Source organism: Dreissena polymorpha, chromosome 11 (assembly GCF_020536995.1).
Source record: "Dreissena polymorpha isolate Duluth1 chromosome 11, UMN_Dpol_1.0, whole genome shotgun sequence".
Lineage (NCBI taxonomy): Eukaryota > Metazoa > Mollusca > Bivalvia > Myida > Dreissenidae > Dreissena > Dreissena polymorpha.
Window position 1 is genome coordinate 38,542,540 of NC_068365.1, and position 14,779 is coordinate 38,557,318.

At 42.3% G+C, this 14,779-nt stretch overlaps 1 protein-coding gene across 4 annotated transcripts in view; it reads left to right on the top strand.

The window, feature by feature from the left end:
* Positions 1–12,474, top strand: part of LOC127850482 (dual specificity protein kinase Ttk-like) — a 52,419-nt gene extending 39,945 nt beyond the window's left edge. For 3 of the 4 annotated variants that reach the window (XM_052383561.1, XM_052383563.1, XM_052383564.1), the window contains exons 13-19: positions 257–414; positions 898–1,067; positions 4,790–4,992; positions 5,762–5,938; positions 6,336–6,413; positions 7,158–7,307; positions 9,738–12,474. In XM_052383561.1, the coding sequence (XP_052239521.1) occupies positions 257–414; positions 898–1,067; positions 4,790–4,992; positions 5,762–5,938; positions 6,336–6,413; positions 7,158–7,307; positions 9,738–9,965 (1,164 nt within the window). In that variant the 3' untranslated portion in view covers positions 9,966–12,474. Of the gene's footprint in view, positions 1–256; positions 415–897; positions 1,068–4,789; positions 4,993–5,761; positions 5,939–6,335; positions 6,415–7,157; positions 7,308–9,737 lie in introns of all 4 variants that reach the window. The other variant, XM_052383565.1, reaches the window with a different exon arrangement.
* Positions 12,475–14,779: the final 2,305 nt, after the last annotated feature.

Here is a 14,779-nt window from a genome sequence, read left to right on the forward strand (position 1 = left end):
GGGAAAACTGGGTAATGCATGTGCATAATGTGTCATCCCACATTAACATGTTGGAAGTGCTGACTACACAGGCTAATCTGGGATGATACTTTACAGACATGCATTAAGCCTAGTATTTTTAAAGCGAAGCTCATATGTTACAAAGCCCTAGTCTGTCTTGTGTGTCTTCCACAGGTGTACCAGGTGTTTGACCCTTTTTTCTGTGTCTTCCAAAGGTTTTCCAGGTGTTTGACCCTTTTTTCTGTGTCTTCCTCAGGTGTACCAGGTGTTTGACCCAGAGTGCAGCAAGGTGAAGGCCCTCAAGGAGGTCTACCTGGACAGCGCGGTGGGGGCCGTTGTTGAGGGATACAAGAACGAGATTGCCCTTCTGAGGAGACTGCAATACTGTGATAAAGTCATCAAGATGTATGACAGGTATGTCTGCAGATTGGGGTCAGCTGTTACTGAAAGTCTATTGCTTTTGCATATTATTGACAACATATTTGGGTGTTGTTCAGGTTCACTAAAATCTTGTTGTTTTCCATACATCTGATTCAAGTTGAAGGTCAGACACTGACATCAGTAGTACTGGTGAACCAGCTTATCAAGGAAGTGTTCGTGTATTAACCCTTTCCTGCTCATAACAAATAAGGCATTGCTATATACAACCAGTATTGAACCAGAACAGCCTGTGAGTAACACGAAGTCTGTTTAGATTTTCTGCTGTTTGCTGCTAATCAGTATCTGAGGATTGGTTAATGAAGCCCTCAAACTTGAATCAAGTAAGAAAGGCATATAATGTAAGATGATTTTCTGATTACAGACTCCTCAAAGTGTGCATGTGAGTGGTACAGAATTAACTGAATGCCTTGATAAAAATCAAACAAACTGACTGGGTTCTCTCTCGTTATGTATCAGTGAGTACAAGCCTGATGAGGCCAAGCTGTACATGGTGATGGAGGCAGGCAGTGAGGACCTGGCCATGTTCTTCCAGCGCGAGACCCAGAACCGTAAACACCTCAACAGTGTGGACGTCCGCTTCTACTGGCGGGCCATGCTGCAGGCTGTACAGGCATTACACAGGGAAGGTAAGACCCAGAACTGTAAACACCTCAACGGTGTGTAGTTCGCTTCTACTGGCAGGCCATGCTGCAGGCTGTACAGGCCCTACACAGGAAAGGTAAGACCCAGAACTGTAAACAAGTCAACAGTGTGGACGTCCGCTTCTACTGGCGGGCCATGCTGCAGGCTGTACAGGCCCTACACAGGGAAGGTAAGACCCAGAACTGTAAACACCTCAACAGTGTGGACGTCCGCTTCTACTGGCGGGCCATGCTGCAGGCTGTACAAGCCCTACACAGGGAAGGTAACCCAAGAACTGTAAACACCTCAACAGTGTGGACGTCCGCTTCTTCTGGCGGGCCATGCTGCAGGCAGTAGAGGCCCTACACAGGGAAGGTAAGACCCAGAACTGTAAACACCTCAACAGCGTGGACGTCCACTTCTACTGGCGGGCCCTGCTGCAGGCTGTACAGGCATTACACAGGGAAGGTAAGACCCAGAACTGTAAACACCTTAACAGTGTGGACGTCCGCTTCTACTGGCAGGCCATGCTGCAGGCTGTACAAGCCCTACACAGGGAAGGTAAGACCCAGAACTGTAAACACCTCAACAGTGTGGACGTCCACTTCTACTGGCGGGCCATGCTGCAGGCTGTACAGACCCTACACAAGGAAGGTAAGACCCAGAACTGTAAACACCTCAACAGTGTGGACGTCCGCTTCTACTGGCAGGCAATGCTGCAGGCTGTACAAGCCCTACACAGGGAAGGTAAGACCCAGAACTGTAAACACCTCAACAGTGTGGACGTCCGCTTCTACTGGCGGGCCATGCTGCAGGCTGTACAAGCCCTACACAGGGAAGGTAAGACCCAGAACTGTAAACACCTCAACAGTGTGGACGTCCGCTTCTACTGGCGGGCCATGCTGCAGGCTGTACAGGCCCTACACAGGGAAGGTAAGACCCAGAACTGTAAACACCTCAACAGTGTGGACGTCCGCTTCTACTGGCGGGCCATGCTGCAGGCTGTACAGGCCCTACACAGGGAAGGTAAGACCCAGAACTGTAAACACCTCAACAGTGTGGACGTCCGCTTCTACTGGCGGGCCATGCTGCAGGCTGTACAGGCATTACACAGGGAAGGTAAGACCCAGAACTGTAAACACCTCAACAGCGTGGACGTCCACTTCTACTGGCGGGCCATGCTGCAGGCAGTAGAGGCCCTACACAGGGAAGGTAAGACCCAGAACTGTAAACACCTCAACAGTGTGGACGTCCACTTCTACTGACGGGCCATGCTGCAGGCTGTACAAGCCCTACACAGGGAAGGTAAGACCCAGAACTGTAAACACCTCAACAGTGTGGACGTCCGCTTCTACTGGCGGGCCATGCTGCAGGCTGTACAGGCATTACACAGGGAAGGTAAGACCCAGAACTGTAAACACCTCAACAGTGTGGACGTCCGCTTCTACTGGCGGGCCATGCTGCAGGCTGTACAAGCCCTACACAGGGAAGGTAAGACCCAGAACTGTAAACACCTCAACAGTGTGGACGTCCGCTTCTACTTGCGGGCCATGCTGCAGGCTGTACAGGCATTACACAGGGAAGGTAAGACCCAGAACTGTAAACACCTCAACAGTGTGGACGTCCGCTTCTACTGGCGGGCCATGCTTCAGGCTGTAGAGGCCCTACACAGGGAAGGTAAGACCCAGAACTGTAAACACCTCAACAGTGTGGACGTCCGCTTCTACTGGCGGGCTATGCTGCAGGCTGTACAGGCATTACACAGGGAAGGTAAGACAGCCAGAACTGTAAACACCTCAACAGCGTGGACGTCCGCTTCTACTGGCGGGCCATGCTGCAGGCTGTACAGGCATTACACAGGGAAGGTAAGACCCAGAACTGTAAACACCTCAACAGTGTGGACGTCCACTTCTACTGGCGGGCCCTGCTGCAGGCTGTACAGGCATTACACAAGGAAGGTAAGACCCAGAACTGTAAACACCTCAACAGTGCGGACGTGCGCTTCTACTGGCGGGCCATGCTGCAGGCTGTACAGGCATTACACAGGGAAGGTAAGACCCAGAACTGTTAACACCTCAACAGCGTGGACGTCCACTTCTACTGGCGGGCCATGCTGCAGGCTGTACAGGCATTACACAGGGAAGGTAAGACCCAGAACTGTAAACACCTCAACAGCGTGGACGTCCGCTTCTACTGGCGGGCCATGCTGCAGGCTGTACAGGCTCTACACAGGGAAGGTAAGACCCAGAACTGTAAACACCTCAACAGTGTGGACGTCCGCTTCTACTGGCGGGCCATGCTGCAGGCTGTACAGGCCGTACACAGGGAAGGTAAGACCCAGAACTGTAAACACCTCAACAGCGTGGACGTCCGCTTCTACTGGCAGGCCATGCTGCAGGCTGTACAAGCCCTACACAGGGAAGGTAAGACCCAGAACTGTAAACACCTCAACAGTGTGGATGTCCGCTTCTACTGGCGGGCCATGCTGCAGGCTGTACAGACCCTACACAGGGAAGGTAAGACCCAGAACTGTAAACACCTCAACAGTGTGGATGTCCGCTTCTACTGGCGGGCCATGCTGCAGGCTGTACAAGCCCTACACAGGGAAGGTAAGACCCAGAACTGTAAACACCTCAACAGTGTGGACGTCCGCTTCTACTGGTGGGCTATGCTGCAGGCTGTACAGACCCTACACAGGGAAGGTAAGACAGCCAGAACTGTAAACACCTCAACAGTGTGGACGTCCGCTTCTACTGGCGGGCCATGCTGCAGGCTGTACAGGCCCTACACAGGGAAGGTAAGACCCAGAACTGTAAACACCTCAACAGTGTGGAGGTCCACTTCTACTGGCGGGCCATGCTCTGCAGGCTGTACAGGCCCTACACAGGGAAGGTAAGACAGCCAGAACTGTAAACACCTCATCAGTGTGGACGTCCGCTTCTACTGGCGGGCCATGCTGCAGGCTGTACAGGCCCTACACAGGGAAGGTAAGACCCAGAACTGTAAACACCTCAACAGTGTGGAGGTCCACTTCTACTGGCGAGCCATGCTGCAGGCTGTACAGGCATTACACAGGGAAGGTAAGACCCAGAACTGTAAACACCTCAACAGTGTGGATGTCCGCTTCTACTGGCGGGCCATGTTGCAGGCTGTACAGGCCCTGCACAGGGAAGGTAAGACCCAGAACTGTAAACACCTCAACAGTGTGGATGTCCGCTTCTACTGGCGGGCCATGCTGCAGGCTGTACAGGCCCTACACAGGGAAGGTAAGACAGCCAGAAAAGATATGCTGTAGCTTATACATGGTCATTGTAATCTCATTTAAGGAAAAATTGGGGATTTCTAAAATTGATTATGAACCTTTATTGCTGGTATGTTTACTGTAAACCTGTCTGGTCATCAGTGAGTTACGGTCAAACATCATTGATGTTTCTAAATAAGATGAGGACAATTTTCATCCCTTTCACAGTAAAGTTGTTCATGCAAGCTCATGTAGTTAGTTTATAATTTTAAAGTCTTTGGGGTTCTTCTGGGAAAACAAGGCTTAATGCATCTGCATAAGTGTCTGCACAGGCTTATCTGGGACAATATTTTTGTCCCAAACTGGATTTTGGTTTAGAAGCATTTTCTATCAGAGACTTCCTTAAATGACTGCAATGGGTAATCTGGGGTGATACTTTACGCACATGCATTAAGCCCAGTTTTCCCAGCATGCTGTATCTTACAGGGATCATCCACTCGGACCTGAAGCCAGCCAACTTCCTGTTTGTGGGAGGCACCCTGAAGCTGATTGACTTCGGCATCGCCAAGGCCATCCAACAGGACAAGACGAGTGTGATCCTTGAGGCCCAGATTGGCACACTCAACTTCATGAGTCCAGAGACCATCATGCACCAACATGATGGCAGTGGATCCAAGCCTCAGTTCAAGGTAGTTGCTTCTTTTCACTAAGACACATTGAAGTTCCTTAGAAAATCAAATTATATTTAAAGACATCTGTTACTAGGTCCTAATTGTAAAGCCTTCATTTCCAACCCTCAAATACTGATGAGTAGCAAACAGCATAAGACCTGAGCAGACTGCCAGTTGCTTGCAGGCTGTTCTGGTTGTATGCTGGTTGGATATAGCCATTATTTATTTGCTCCTAAGCTGGAAAGATTTTAGACATAGGACAAATTTTAAAATCACACTTAAATCTTGCCACCCATTTTTGATAGACTGTAATTTGTCACTTCACTGCATGGTATACTAGGATTAGATCCTCTTTCCTAAACCCTTTCCCCATAAGAAGCAAAGTGAAAATGACTTTTGCAATCAGCATAAAACCAGAACAGCCTGTGAGTAAGGTTTTATGCTGGTTGCTCCTCATCAGTAACTAAGGTTTGAAAATGAAGCCTTTAATACTTGAATCTAGTAAGAAAAGTCTTTAATTAAATATAACTTTCTAATGAACGACAAATGTGTAAAAATACATGATTTTAAATATGTATTGACTAAGGTACAACTGATAGAGCTGGATTTGCAATGAGACTTATTAAGACCAATGAAACCTTCATTTGGATATTTTTTAGGTCCCATAAAAGAAAAATATATACTTTTGCCATTGGGAATGGGTACCTCGACCGGACCCAGATTTGAACGATAAAAACACTGTCCTGTGTTATCTTACCATTAGTAATGTACATACCTTGTGTGCCAGGTTGGAGTAAAGAGTGACGTATGGTCCCTGGGCTGTATCCTGTACAACATTGTGTTCGGACGGACGCCCTTCCAGCACATACGCAACAACCTTCTCAAGCTGCAGGCCATCACCAACCCGGACCTGCCCATAGAGTTCCCGGACTGTGATGACAAACATGTCATTGACGTCCTGAAGGTCAGCAGTTCCAGAAATTCATCCCATATACCAATGTTCATTGAACAGACATGATACATAGAATCGTCAAATACAACTTTAAAGCTTTATACAGTCCTTAATGTGTGTGAGCCTCAACCTGGGGAAACTATCCTTTATGTATGTACATAAAGTGTCATCCCAAATAAACCTTTGAAGTCTGCGGAGGCTAACAAGGGATGACACTTTCCGCCTTAAGTTGATTTTTATTCATAAAATTGCTTTAAATGAAAAGCTCCATAAAAGCGGGAAGTGTTGTTTCTGATTAGCCTGTGTGGAATGCACAGGCTTATCTGGTACGACACTTTATGCACATGCATTAAGCCCAGTCATTCCCAGAACAAGACTCAGAGTGTACCATATAGAAAATGTATTGCAGAGGTGCCTGAACCGTGACCCGAAGCAGAGACCGTCGATAGATGAACTTCTAGACCACCCCTACCTGACGGGTAATGAAGGTAACAGGATGTTATGTCTTCCATGTCTTATTTCTTTATGTGTAATATAATACAAAGTTTATTCCACTATAGACATATTGCTTATTTCTGGAAGTAAATGTGTGTGTATTAAGCAACAACAATGGGCTGTTCCAATAAGCCTTGTTCTGGCAGGCTGGTCTTAATGCATGTGCAAAAAGTGTCTTCCCAAATTAACCTGGACAGTCAGCACTAGCTAATCAGGGAGGACTTTTTACTGCTTTTATAAAAATTTGGTTTTTAAGAAAGTCTCTTTCAAACAATAATCCAGTTTAGGTGGAATGTGTCATCTGTGATAAGCCTGTACAGGTGCATTAAGCCCAGTTTTCCTGAAATGAGGCTAAATGTATTGTACTTCAACAAACTGCTTATTGTGTATCTACAAATTCACTGGCTAATGTTAGAAGCATTGAAAACAGGATGTTAGTGCACATGCATTAACCCTTTCCCACTAAAAGCAAAGTGAAAAGGGCTATGTGCAAACAGCATAAAACCAGAACAGCCTGCGAGTAACTCGCAGTCTGTTCAGGTTTTATGCTGTTTGCTGCTCATCAGTATCTAAGGGTTGTAAATGAAACCTTTAAAACATGAATCTAGTAAGAAAGGTCTTATATTAGATATAACTTTCTAAGGGACTACAAATGGTTGAAAAATAGGTATCTAAGGGGTAAAGGGTTATTCCCAGTCTTCTCAGGGTGGGCCCTAATGTACGCCTCTCGGTTCCCGTTTCAGAGCCAGACAAGAAGTCCCCGCCCCTCTCTGAGAGGCCCCTGGACACCAGGATGGAGGCCTTTGTGAAGAACCTTGCCTCACAACTAGACTGCTCCCCTGGCGGTATCAGGAACCTCGTCTATAAAACCATGACATCAGATGAGGTATCACTGATCTTTCCTTATTGTTTACATTTTAAACATGAGCATTTTGTTGATTCAGTGTTGTTTTTTTTCACCATTTTGGGAATTGGGCTTGGTTCCTTTGGATTTGGAAAAATCGCTGCGTTTTGACTTAAATTGTTGTTGTTTCGCTAATAAATGCTTCAAAATTGAGAATACAAATGTTTTCGGTATTATATTTATTAAGGTTGAACTTATATTGATGGGAAATGAACAAAATAATGAGATCTAAAAAAAATAAATAATTTAAACCTTCCATTGGGAATTTTTTGCTCCCATTTGGGAAAAATAAATATAAAAAATCCATTAGGTAAGGGGCCGATTACCGGACCCAATTTTGAATGGAAAAAAAAAACACTGTGATTGCATTGCGTTATTAAAGTTTACAAAAAAAAACTATAAACATGAGACCCTTATTGAATAGAGATCAAGCTTGGGACTTTATAGGGTCCACTGTTACTGCAAATAGAAAATAGTTTCTGCTCAATAACTTGAGTTGTGATAGAGATAGTGCACTGATATTGTGTTTGTGGGTAACTTACATGAATACCTTACTTGGTAATTCATTTTCAGGGACCTCAATCTGTCAAATCCACGGCCGAAATTCGGCCGCATTCCCCCCTGAAAAGTATACTTTTTCCCCTTTTGGGGGGAAAAATTCCCCCTAAAAAAAAACAAAAAACATTTATTTTTTATAGATAGATGTGTTTAATGATTATTATATCTCAATTCTATTTTAATTTAATCTTGTCAAACATACTAAATTATGAAACAAGCAATGAATATAGTGCAAACATGTACAAATGTTATAATTAGAGAGTAAGTAAAAAATCCCCCCAAAAGAGAAACGCCGCGAAAATTCCCCCTGCTATGTGTAACGACCCGCTTCCCCTAAAATGTATTGAGGGCCCTGATTTTGGGCTAGTCAGGTCAAAGTTTAAAAAATATAAAACAGCTTACCATCTTGGTGAAACTTATAATAAAATAAGCATGCATGGAGATCTAGCTCAGGGTTGTAGTTTTGGTTTGTCAGGTCAAGGTCGCCATTGCTAAAAATAGAATAATAGTTTTTGTTTATTAACTTAAGGTTAGATGGAGATATTAAACTGAAATTTCGTTTGTCGGTAGCATACATGAAGAGCTAATATTTGAAATGCATTTGGTGCTAGTTAGTTAGGTCACTGTTTCTTTAAATAGAACAAAACACTTTGTACCCAATAGTATGGATGAGATATTGTGCTGAAATGTTGTGTATTGGTAGCTTACATGCAGACCTGGATTGAGATTGCATTTCAGACCAGTTGGATCAAGGAGATGGTCAATGTTACTCGATAAAAAGAAAAAGTGTATTCTGCTTAATCTTTTACCACTTTGATATGTATTTTGACACCGGTGTGTACCGGTAATCTCTTAGAAAGTTGAACTGAATTAAAGACATGTCTTACTAGATTCAAGTTTTAAATGCTTCATTTCCAACCCTTAGGTACTGTTGAGCAGCAAACAGCATAAAAACTGAACAGACTGCAAGTTATACGCACGCTGTTCTGGATTTATGCTGTTTGCACATAGCCATTTTCACTTTGCTTCTGAGTGGAAAAGGGTTTATAACTTATGTTTGGTTTGTGCTGATATTTTGTTTGTAAGTATGCTGGTATTAGGACCTAGCATGGGATTGCTCAATTATTTAAGTTAATATGGTAAACATTTAAAACCTGGTGTGGCTTTGACATGTTTTCAGCACTATTGATTTTGGGAAAGGAACCAGCAACCTATTTGGGGTTTTTTGTCATGTAAACTGTTGAAAAGGAAGAAATGTTCTGCAGTAAACTTCAATTTTGGTGGAAATGTAATTATTTCAAAGGAACTCTTTTTATTAGGAGAAGAGGCACATATGTGTACAAGAGGCATATATGTGTACAAGAGGCATATATGTGTACAAGAGGCATATATGTGTACAAGAGGCATATATGTGTACAAGAGGCATATATGTGTACAAGAGGCATATATGTGTACAAGAGGCATATATGTGTACAAGAGGCATATATGTGTACAAGAGTTACAAGAGGCATATATGTGTACAAGAGGCATATATGTGTACAAGAGGCATATATGTGTACAAGGCTATGTGTACAAGAGGCATATATGTGTACAAGAGGCATATATGTGTACAAGAGGCATATATGTGTACAAGAGGCATATATGTGTACAAGAGGCATATATGTGTACAAGAGGCATATATGTGTACAAGAGGCATATATGTGTACAAGAGGCACATATGTGTACAAGAGGCATATATGTGTACAAGAGGCATATATGTGTACAAGAGGCATATATGTGTAGAATAGAAATATATGTGGCCTAATCTAAAGGTAGTGAAGCTATAATTTTACCAATGATTGTTTTATATTTCAGGGGAGCTCAGCAGGTTGCCATGACCTTGCAGCCAATCTACAGCGTCAGTCAACCATATCCAATCAGAAGCGGCCTGTAGCCCCTCCCCCTAGCATGGCTCAGCCTCCTAGCACTCAGGGGGGTCAGGTCAAGAGACTAAGGGCCCCTCTCAACCCCCTTAACCTGCAGGACTTGAAGCAGCCTGCGCCCATCGCCCATGGCAACCAGAGAAGGCATGAGCCCACTTGATACAGGGTCCGGGCTCGTAGGGACATGTTATAAAGCCCCAGGGGTCATAAGCCATATGCTCTAGGGGACTGACTTGTGTGAATGTTTTACCAGAGTGCCAGGTTGAAAGGGTCACTTGGGTTCAGCAATGCCAGGCTTTAAGGGCATTATTGTAATATTTGGCTAGGATTTCATTATTTTTAAGTTGCTTTTTGGCTGTATATCACTAAGTTGTTTGAAGAGCTTGTTAATTGCTTAATTGTACAACAATATATAAGTGTTTGACAGATATCTGTTATTGACAGGAAAATATTGCTAATTTCTTTGTAAACCCTTGTATTTTATACACAAAATGTGCAAATGATGGTTTCTACTATCATTGTTTTATAAGCCAGTTTTTAAGAGAGGTGTATATGTCAAGTCCCAAACTGTGACACTGTCCCTTTAAGATGGCTGCCATGTTTAACTTTCAAGATGTGCATTAAGTCAGATGCTGACTGCTAGAAACCTTGCTGTTTTTCTGTTGTCATGGTGATAGAGCTTTGGTTGATGCTCAACATTTCATTTAGCTTTGTAGTTGATCTCATTTGAGCTTTGGGAAAACGGGGCTTTATTCATGTGCATAAAGTGTCGTCCCATATCAGCCTGTGCAGTCCACACAGCTTAATCTGTGATGACTTTTGCCTAAACTGGAATTTCCCAAAGAAATTTGTGCGGTCACTGGAAAGAATTTGCGTACTGCATAGTCTAATCTGGGACGACACTTTACCCACTTGCATTAGGCCCAAATTTTGCAGAGTGAGGCCTATTTAAATGTGTCTTGTTCTGAGAAAAATGGGCATAACGCATGTGCGTAGAGTGTCGTCCCAGATTAGCCTGCGCAATCTGCACAGGCTAATCAGGAACGACACTTTCCGCTTTTATCACATTTTTTGTTAAAATGAAGTCTCTTCTTAGCAAAATTCCAATTTAGGCAGAAAGTGTAGTCCCTGATTAGCCTGTGCGGATTGCTAATCTGGGACGACACTTTACGCACATGCATTATGCCGAGTTTTCTGATTGGAGATGGTTGACTGACGCTGTAGATTGGCTGCAAGGTCATGGCAACCTGCTGAGCTCCCCTGAAATATAAAACAATCATTGGTAAAATTATAGCTTCACTACCTTTAGATAAGGCCACATATATTTCTATTCTACACATATATGCCTCTTGTACACATATATGCCTCTTTTCCTAATAAAAAGAGTATGTTTTGTGAATAAAGTAAAATCTGGGTCGCAAGTGTTTGCAATATTGTTTTAGTTATGAACATTCCTGTATTTTAGTTATTAAGATGTTAAACCTGTGTTCATGTATGTCTTTGTTTCCTTCAAATTGTATTAAACAAATAATGCAGAAAGTCTTTTTGCAGTTACTTTACATTATTATTTTTTATTTTCTTTTATTTTGAGAACATTTCAAATCCAGTATTGACACAAGAATTACAAGTTTGTCTTTAAAAAGCAAAAACACACTAAACATTTAATTGTGTTCACGTTATTTCTTGATTCAGTTCATCACATCATATATCAAGATGACATCACTAATATTCGAGGGTTCTAGCAATACTTGCCTGGCATCTTGTGATATCATTCTGAAGGAAATAAAGTGTGTGCTGGCTGTTATTGACTAAGATTTCGTATGTATAAAATTGGCACTGCTTATAAAGAATTTCTGGAAGCCTGTTTGTTTTTTATTTATTTATTGTACATCAGTGAATGCATTGTTAATTGTTTTTGCTACGAATCTACTGGAAATATTGAAAGTATTGAGAACTCAATGTCTTACTGGCGCTAGGATTTACTGATTCCTACAAAACTTGTTATAATCGAAAGGACAGCATTTGTAAATTTTGAAAAGTTCTTCTCGCGGATGTTCAGATGTTATTTTACAACACATTTGCTTTCTGCATGTAGATACCTGTGTTTATTATTGCGAGCTTACATACAAAAAACTTGTTTTGAATGCTGCGATTGGTGCACTGGAAAAATTGTATTTGTTGATGGCTAATAATATTATTTTACAGTGGTAATACCTTAACCCTTACAGTGCGGGAACCGAATTTTGAAGGCCTTTGCAAACAGTTTGGATCCAGATGAGACGCCACAGAACGTGGCGTCTCATCTGGATCCAAACTGTTTGCTATTCTGATAATATTATTTGAAAAAAATCGAAGAAAATGCTAATTTTAGAAATTCTGCAGACGACATTTTAGCAGACGACAAATTTCCCAGCATGCAAAGGGTTAAACATTATCCCTATCTGTTATTCATTTATGGCATTATTTACATCAGAGAAGGCGTGTTCTTTCTAAATTCAATTTTATTTGTCTTAAATTAAATGTAAGTTTGGTAAATATGTTATATTCTTAATTACAAATATTTATGTTGTTTATTGAAGATAAATGTATGTATCAGTGAATACATTATTTTAACTGTACATACATTAGTAACCAATTACGCATTGTCTATTAATAAATCATGAAAGCTTCTTGTTTGTTTCTGTTTGATTTTGTCTTTAGAATGACTAGAGGTGGTAACTATGATCACTGATGGCATTGGTAGCTGTTGGACACGGTGGTGGGGGGGGGGGGGGGGGGTAACTACTTTGTGGCGTTCGTCCCCTGACTTAAAAGAATTACACTGGAAATTCAAATTTCATAAAAAATAAAGCACCCCAGATTGCTTGTGACTTGCACTTATCATTCAACAAATACATTAAACATGTTTGTCATAAGCACAGGCTGAATGTTTTTGACCTGTTGATTTGTAATAGTAATATGACATTGTAAACATTCTCAGGCTTAATACTTGTGAAACAGTATGGGTTTCGTATTTTGGACATAAGAAGGTGTAAAGCATTTTTTTGTTTGCGGAACAAAAGCATAATATGTCTCTACACTTACTTTAAACCTGGTGCACATAAGACACTGTCAGATCATGATGGTAGCAAACCATTTTCTAAGGTCATTTCGAAGTTCCATTTATACCACCATTAACAAGAGTAGCAATCAGTTTATAAAAGAAAATGTTTGTATACAAGTTTTATTTGAGCTCTGTAAAAATGTGTAAATAACTTTAAATAAATAAAATCAATCCACAATAATGTGTGCACCTACTGGTCCATTAACAATAATGTGTGCACCTACTGGTCAATCAACAAGAATATGTGCACCTGCTGGTAAATCAACAAGAATGTGTGCACCTGCTGGTCAATTTACAAGAATGTGTGCACCTGCTGGTCAATCAACAGGAATATGTGCACCTGCTGGTCAACAAACAAGAATGTGTGCACCTGCTGGTCGATCTACAAGAATGTGTGCACCTGCTGGTCATTCAACAAGAATGTGTGCAACTACTAGTCATTCAACAAGAATGTGTGTACCTACTGGTCAATCAACAAGAATATGTGCACCTGCTGGTCAATCAACAAGAATGTGTGCACCTACTGGTCAATCAACAAGAATGTGTGCACCTACTGGTCAATCAACAATAATGTGTGTATCTACTGGTCAATCAACAAGAATGTGTGCACCTACTGGTCAATCAACATTAATGTGTGCACCTACTGGTATATCAGCAATAATGTGTGCACCTACTGGTCAATCAACAAGAATGTGTGTACCTACTGGTCCGTTTACAAGAATGTGTGCACCTACTGGTCAATCAACAATAATGTGTGCACCTACTGGTATATCAGCAAGAATGTGTGCACCTACTGGTCAATCAACAAGAATGTGTGCATCTGCTAGTCAATCAACAAGAATATGTGCACTTACTGGTCTGTTACCAAGAATGTGTGCACCTACTGGTCAATCAACAAGAATGTGCACACCTACTGGTCTATCAACAAGATTGTGTGCACCTACTGGTCAATCAACAAGAATGTGCACACGTACTGGTCAATCAACAAGGATGTGTGCACCTACTGGTAAATCAACAAGAATGTGTGCACCTACTGGTCAATCAACAAGAATGTGTGCACCTTCTGGTCAATCAACAATAATGTGCACCCCTACTGGTCAATCAATAAAAATGTGTGCACCTACTGGTCAATCAACAAGGATGTGTGCACCTTCTGGTCAATCAACAAGAATGTGTGCACCTACTGGTCAATCAACAAGAATGTGTGCACCTTCTGGTCAATCAACAATAATGTGCACACCTACTGGTCAATCAATAAAAATGTGTGCACCTACTGGTCAATCAACAAGGATGTGTGCACCTACTAGGCAATCAACACGAATGTGCACACTTACTGGCCAATCAACAAGGATGTGTGCAATTTCTGGTCAATCAATAAGAATGTGTGCACCTACTGGTCAATCAACAAGAATGTGCACACGTATTGGTCAATCAACAAGAATGTGTGCACCTACTGGTCAATCAACAAGAATGTGTGCACCTGCTATTCAATCAAAAAGAAAGTGTGCACCTGCTGGTCAATCAAAAAGATTGTGTGCACATACTGGTTAATCAACAATAATGTGCGCACTTGCTGGTCAGTCAACAAGGATGTGTGTACCTAGTGGTCAATCAACAATAATGTGCACACCTACTGGTCAATCAATAAAAATGTGTGCACCTACTGGTCAATCAACAAGGATGTGTGCACCTACTAGGCAATCAACAAGAATGTGCACACTTACTGGCCAATCAACAAGGATGTGTGCAATTTCTGGTCAATCAATAAGAATGTGTGCACCTACTGGTCAATCAAAAAGAATGTGCACACGTATTGGTCAATCAACAAGAATGTGTGCACCTACTGGTCAATCAACAAGAATGTGTGCACC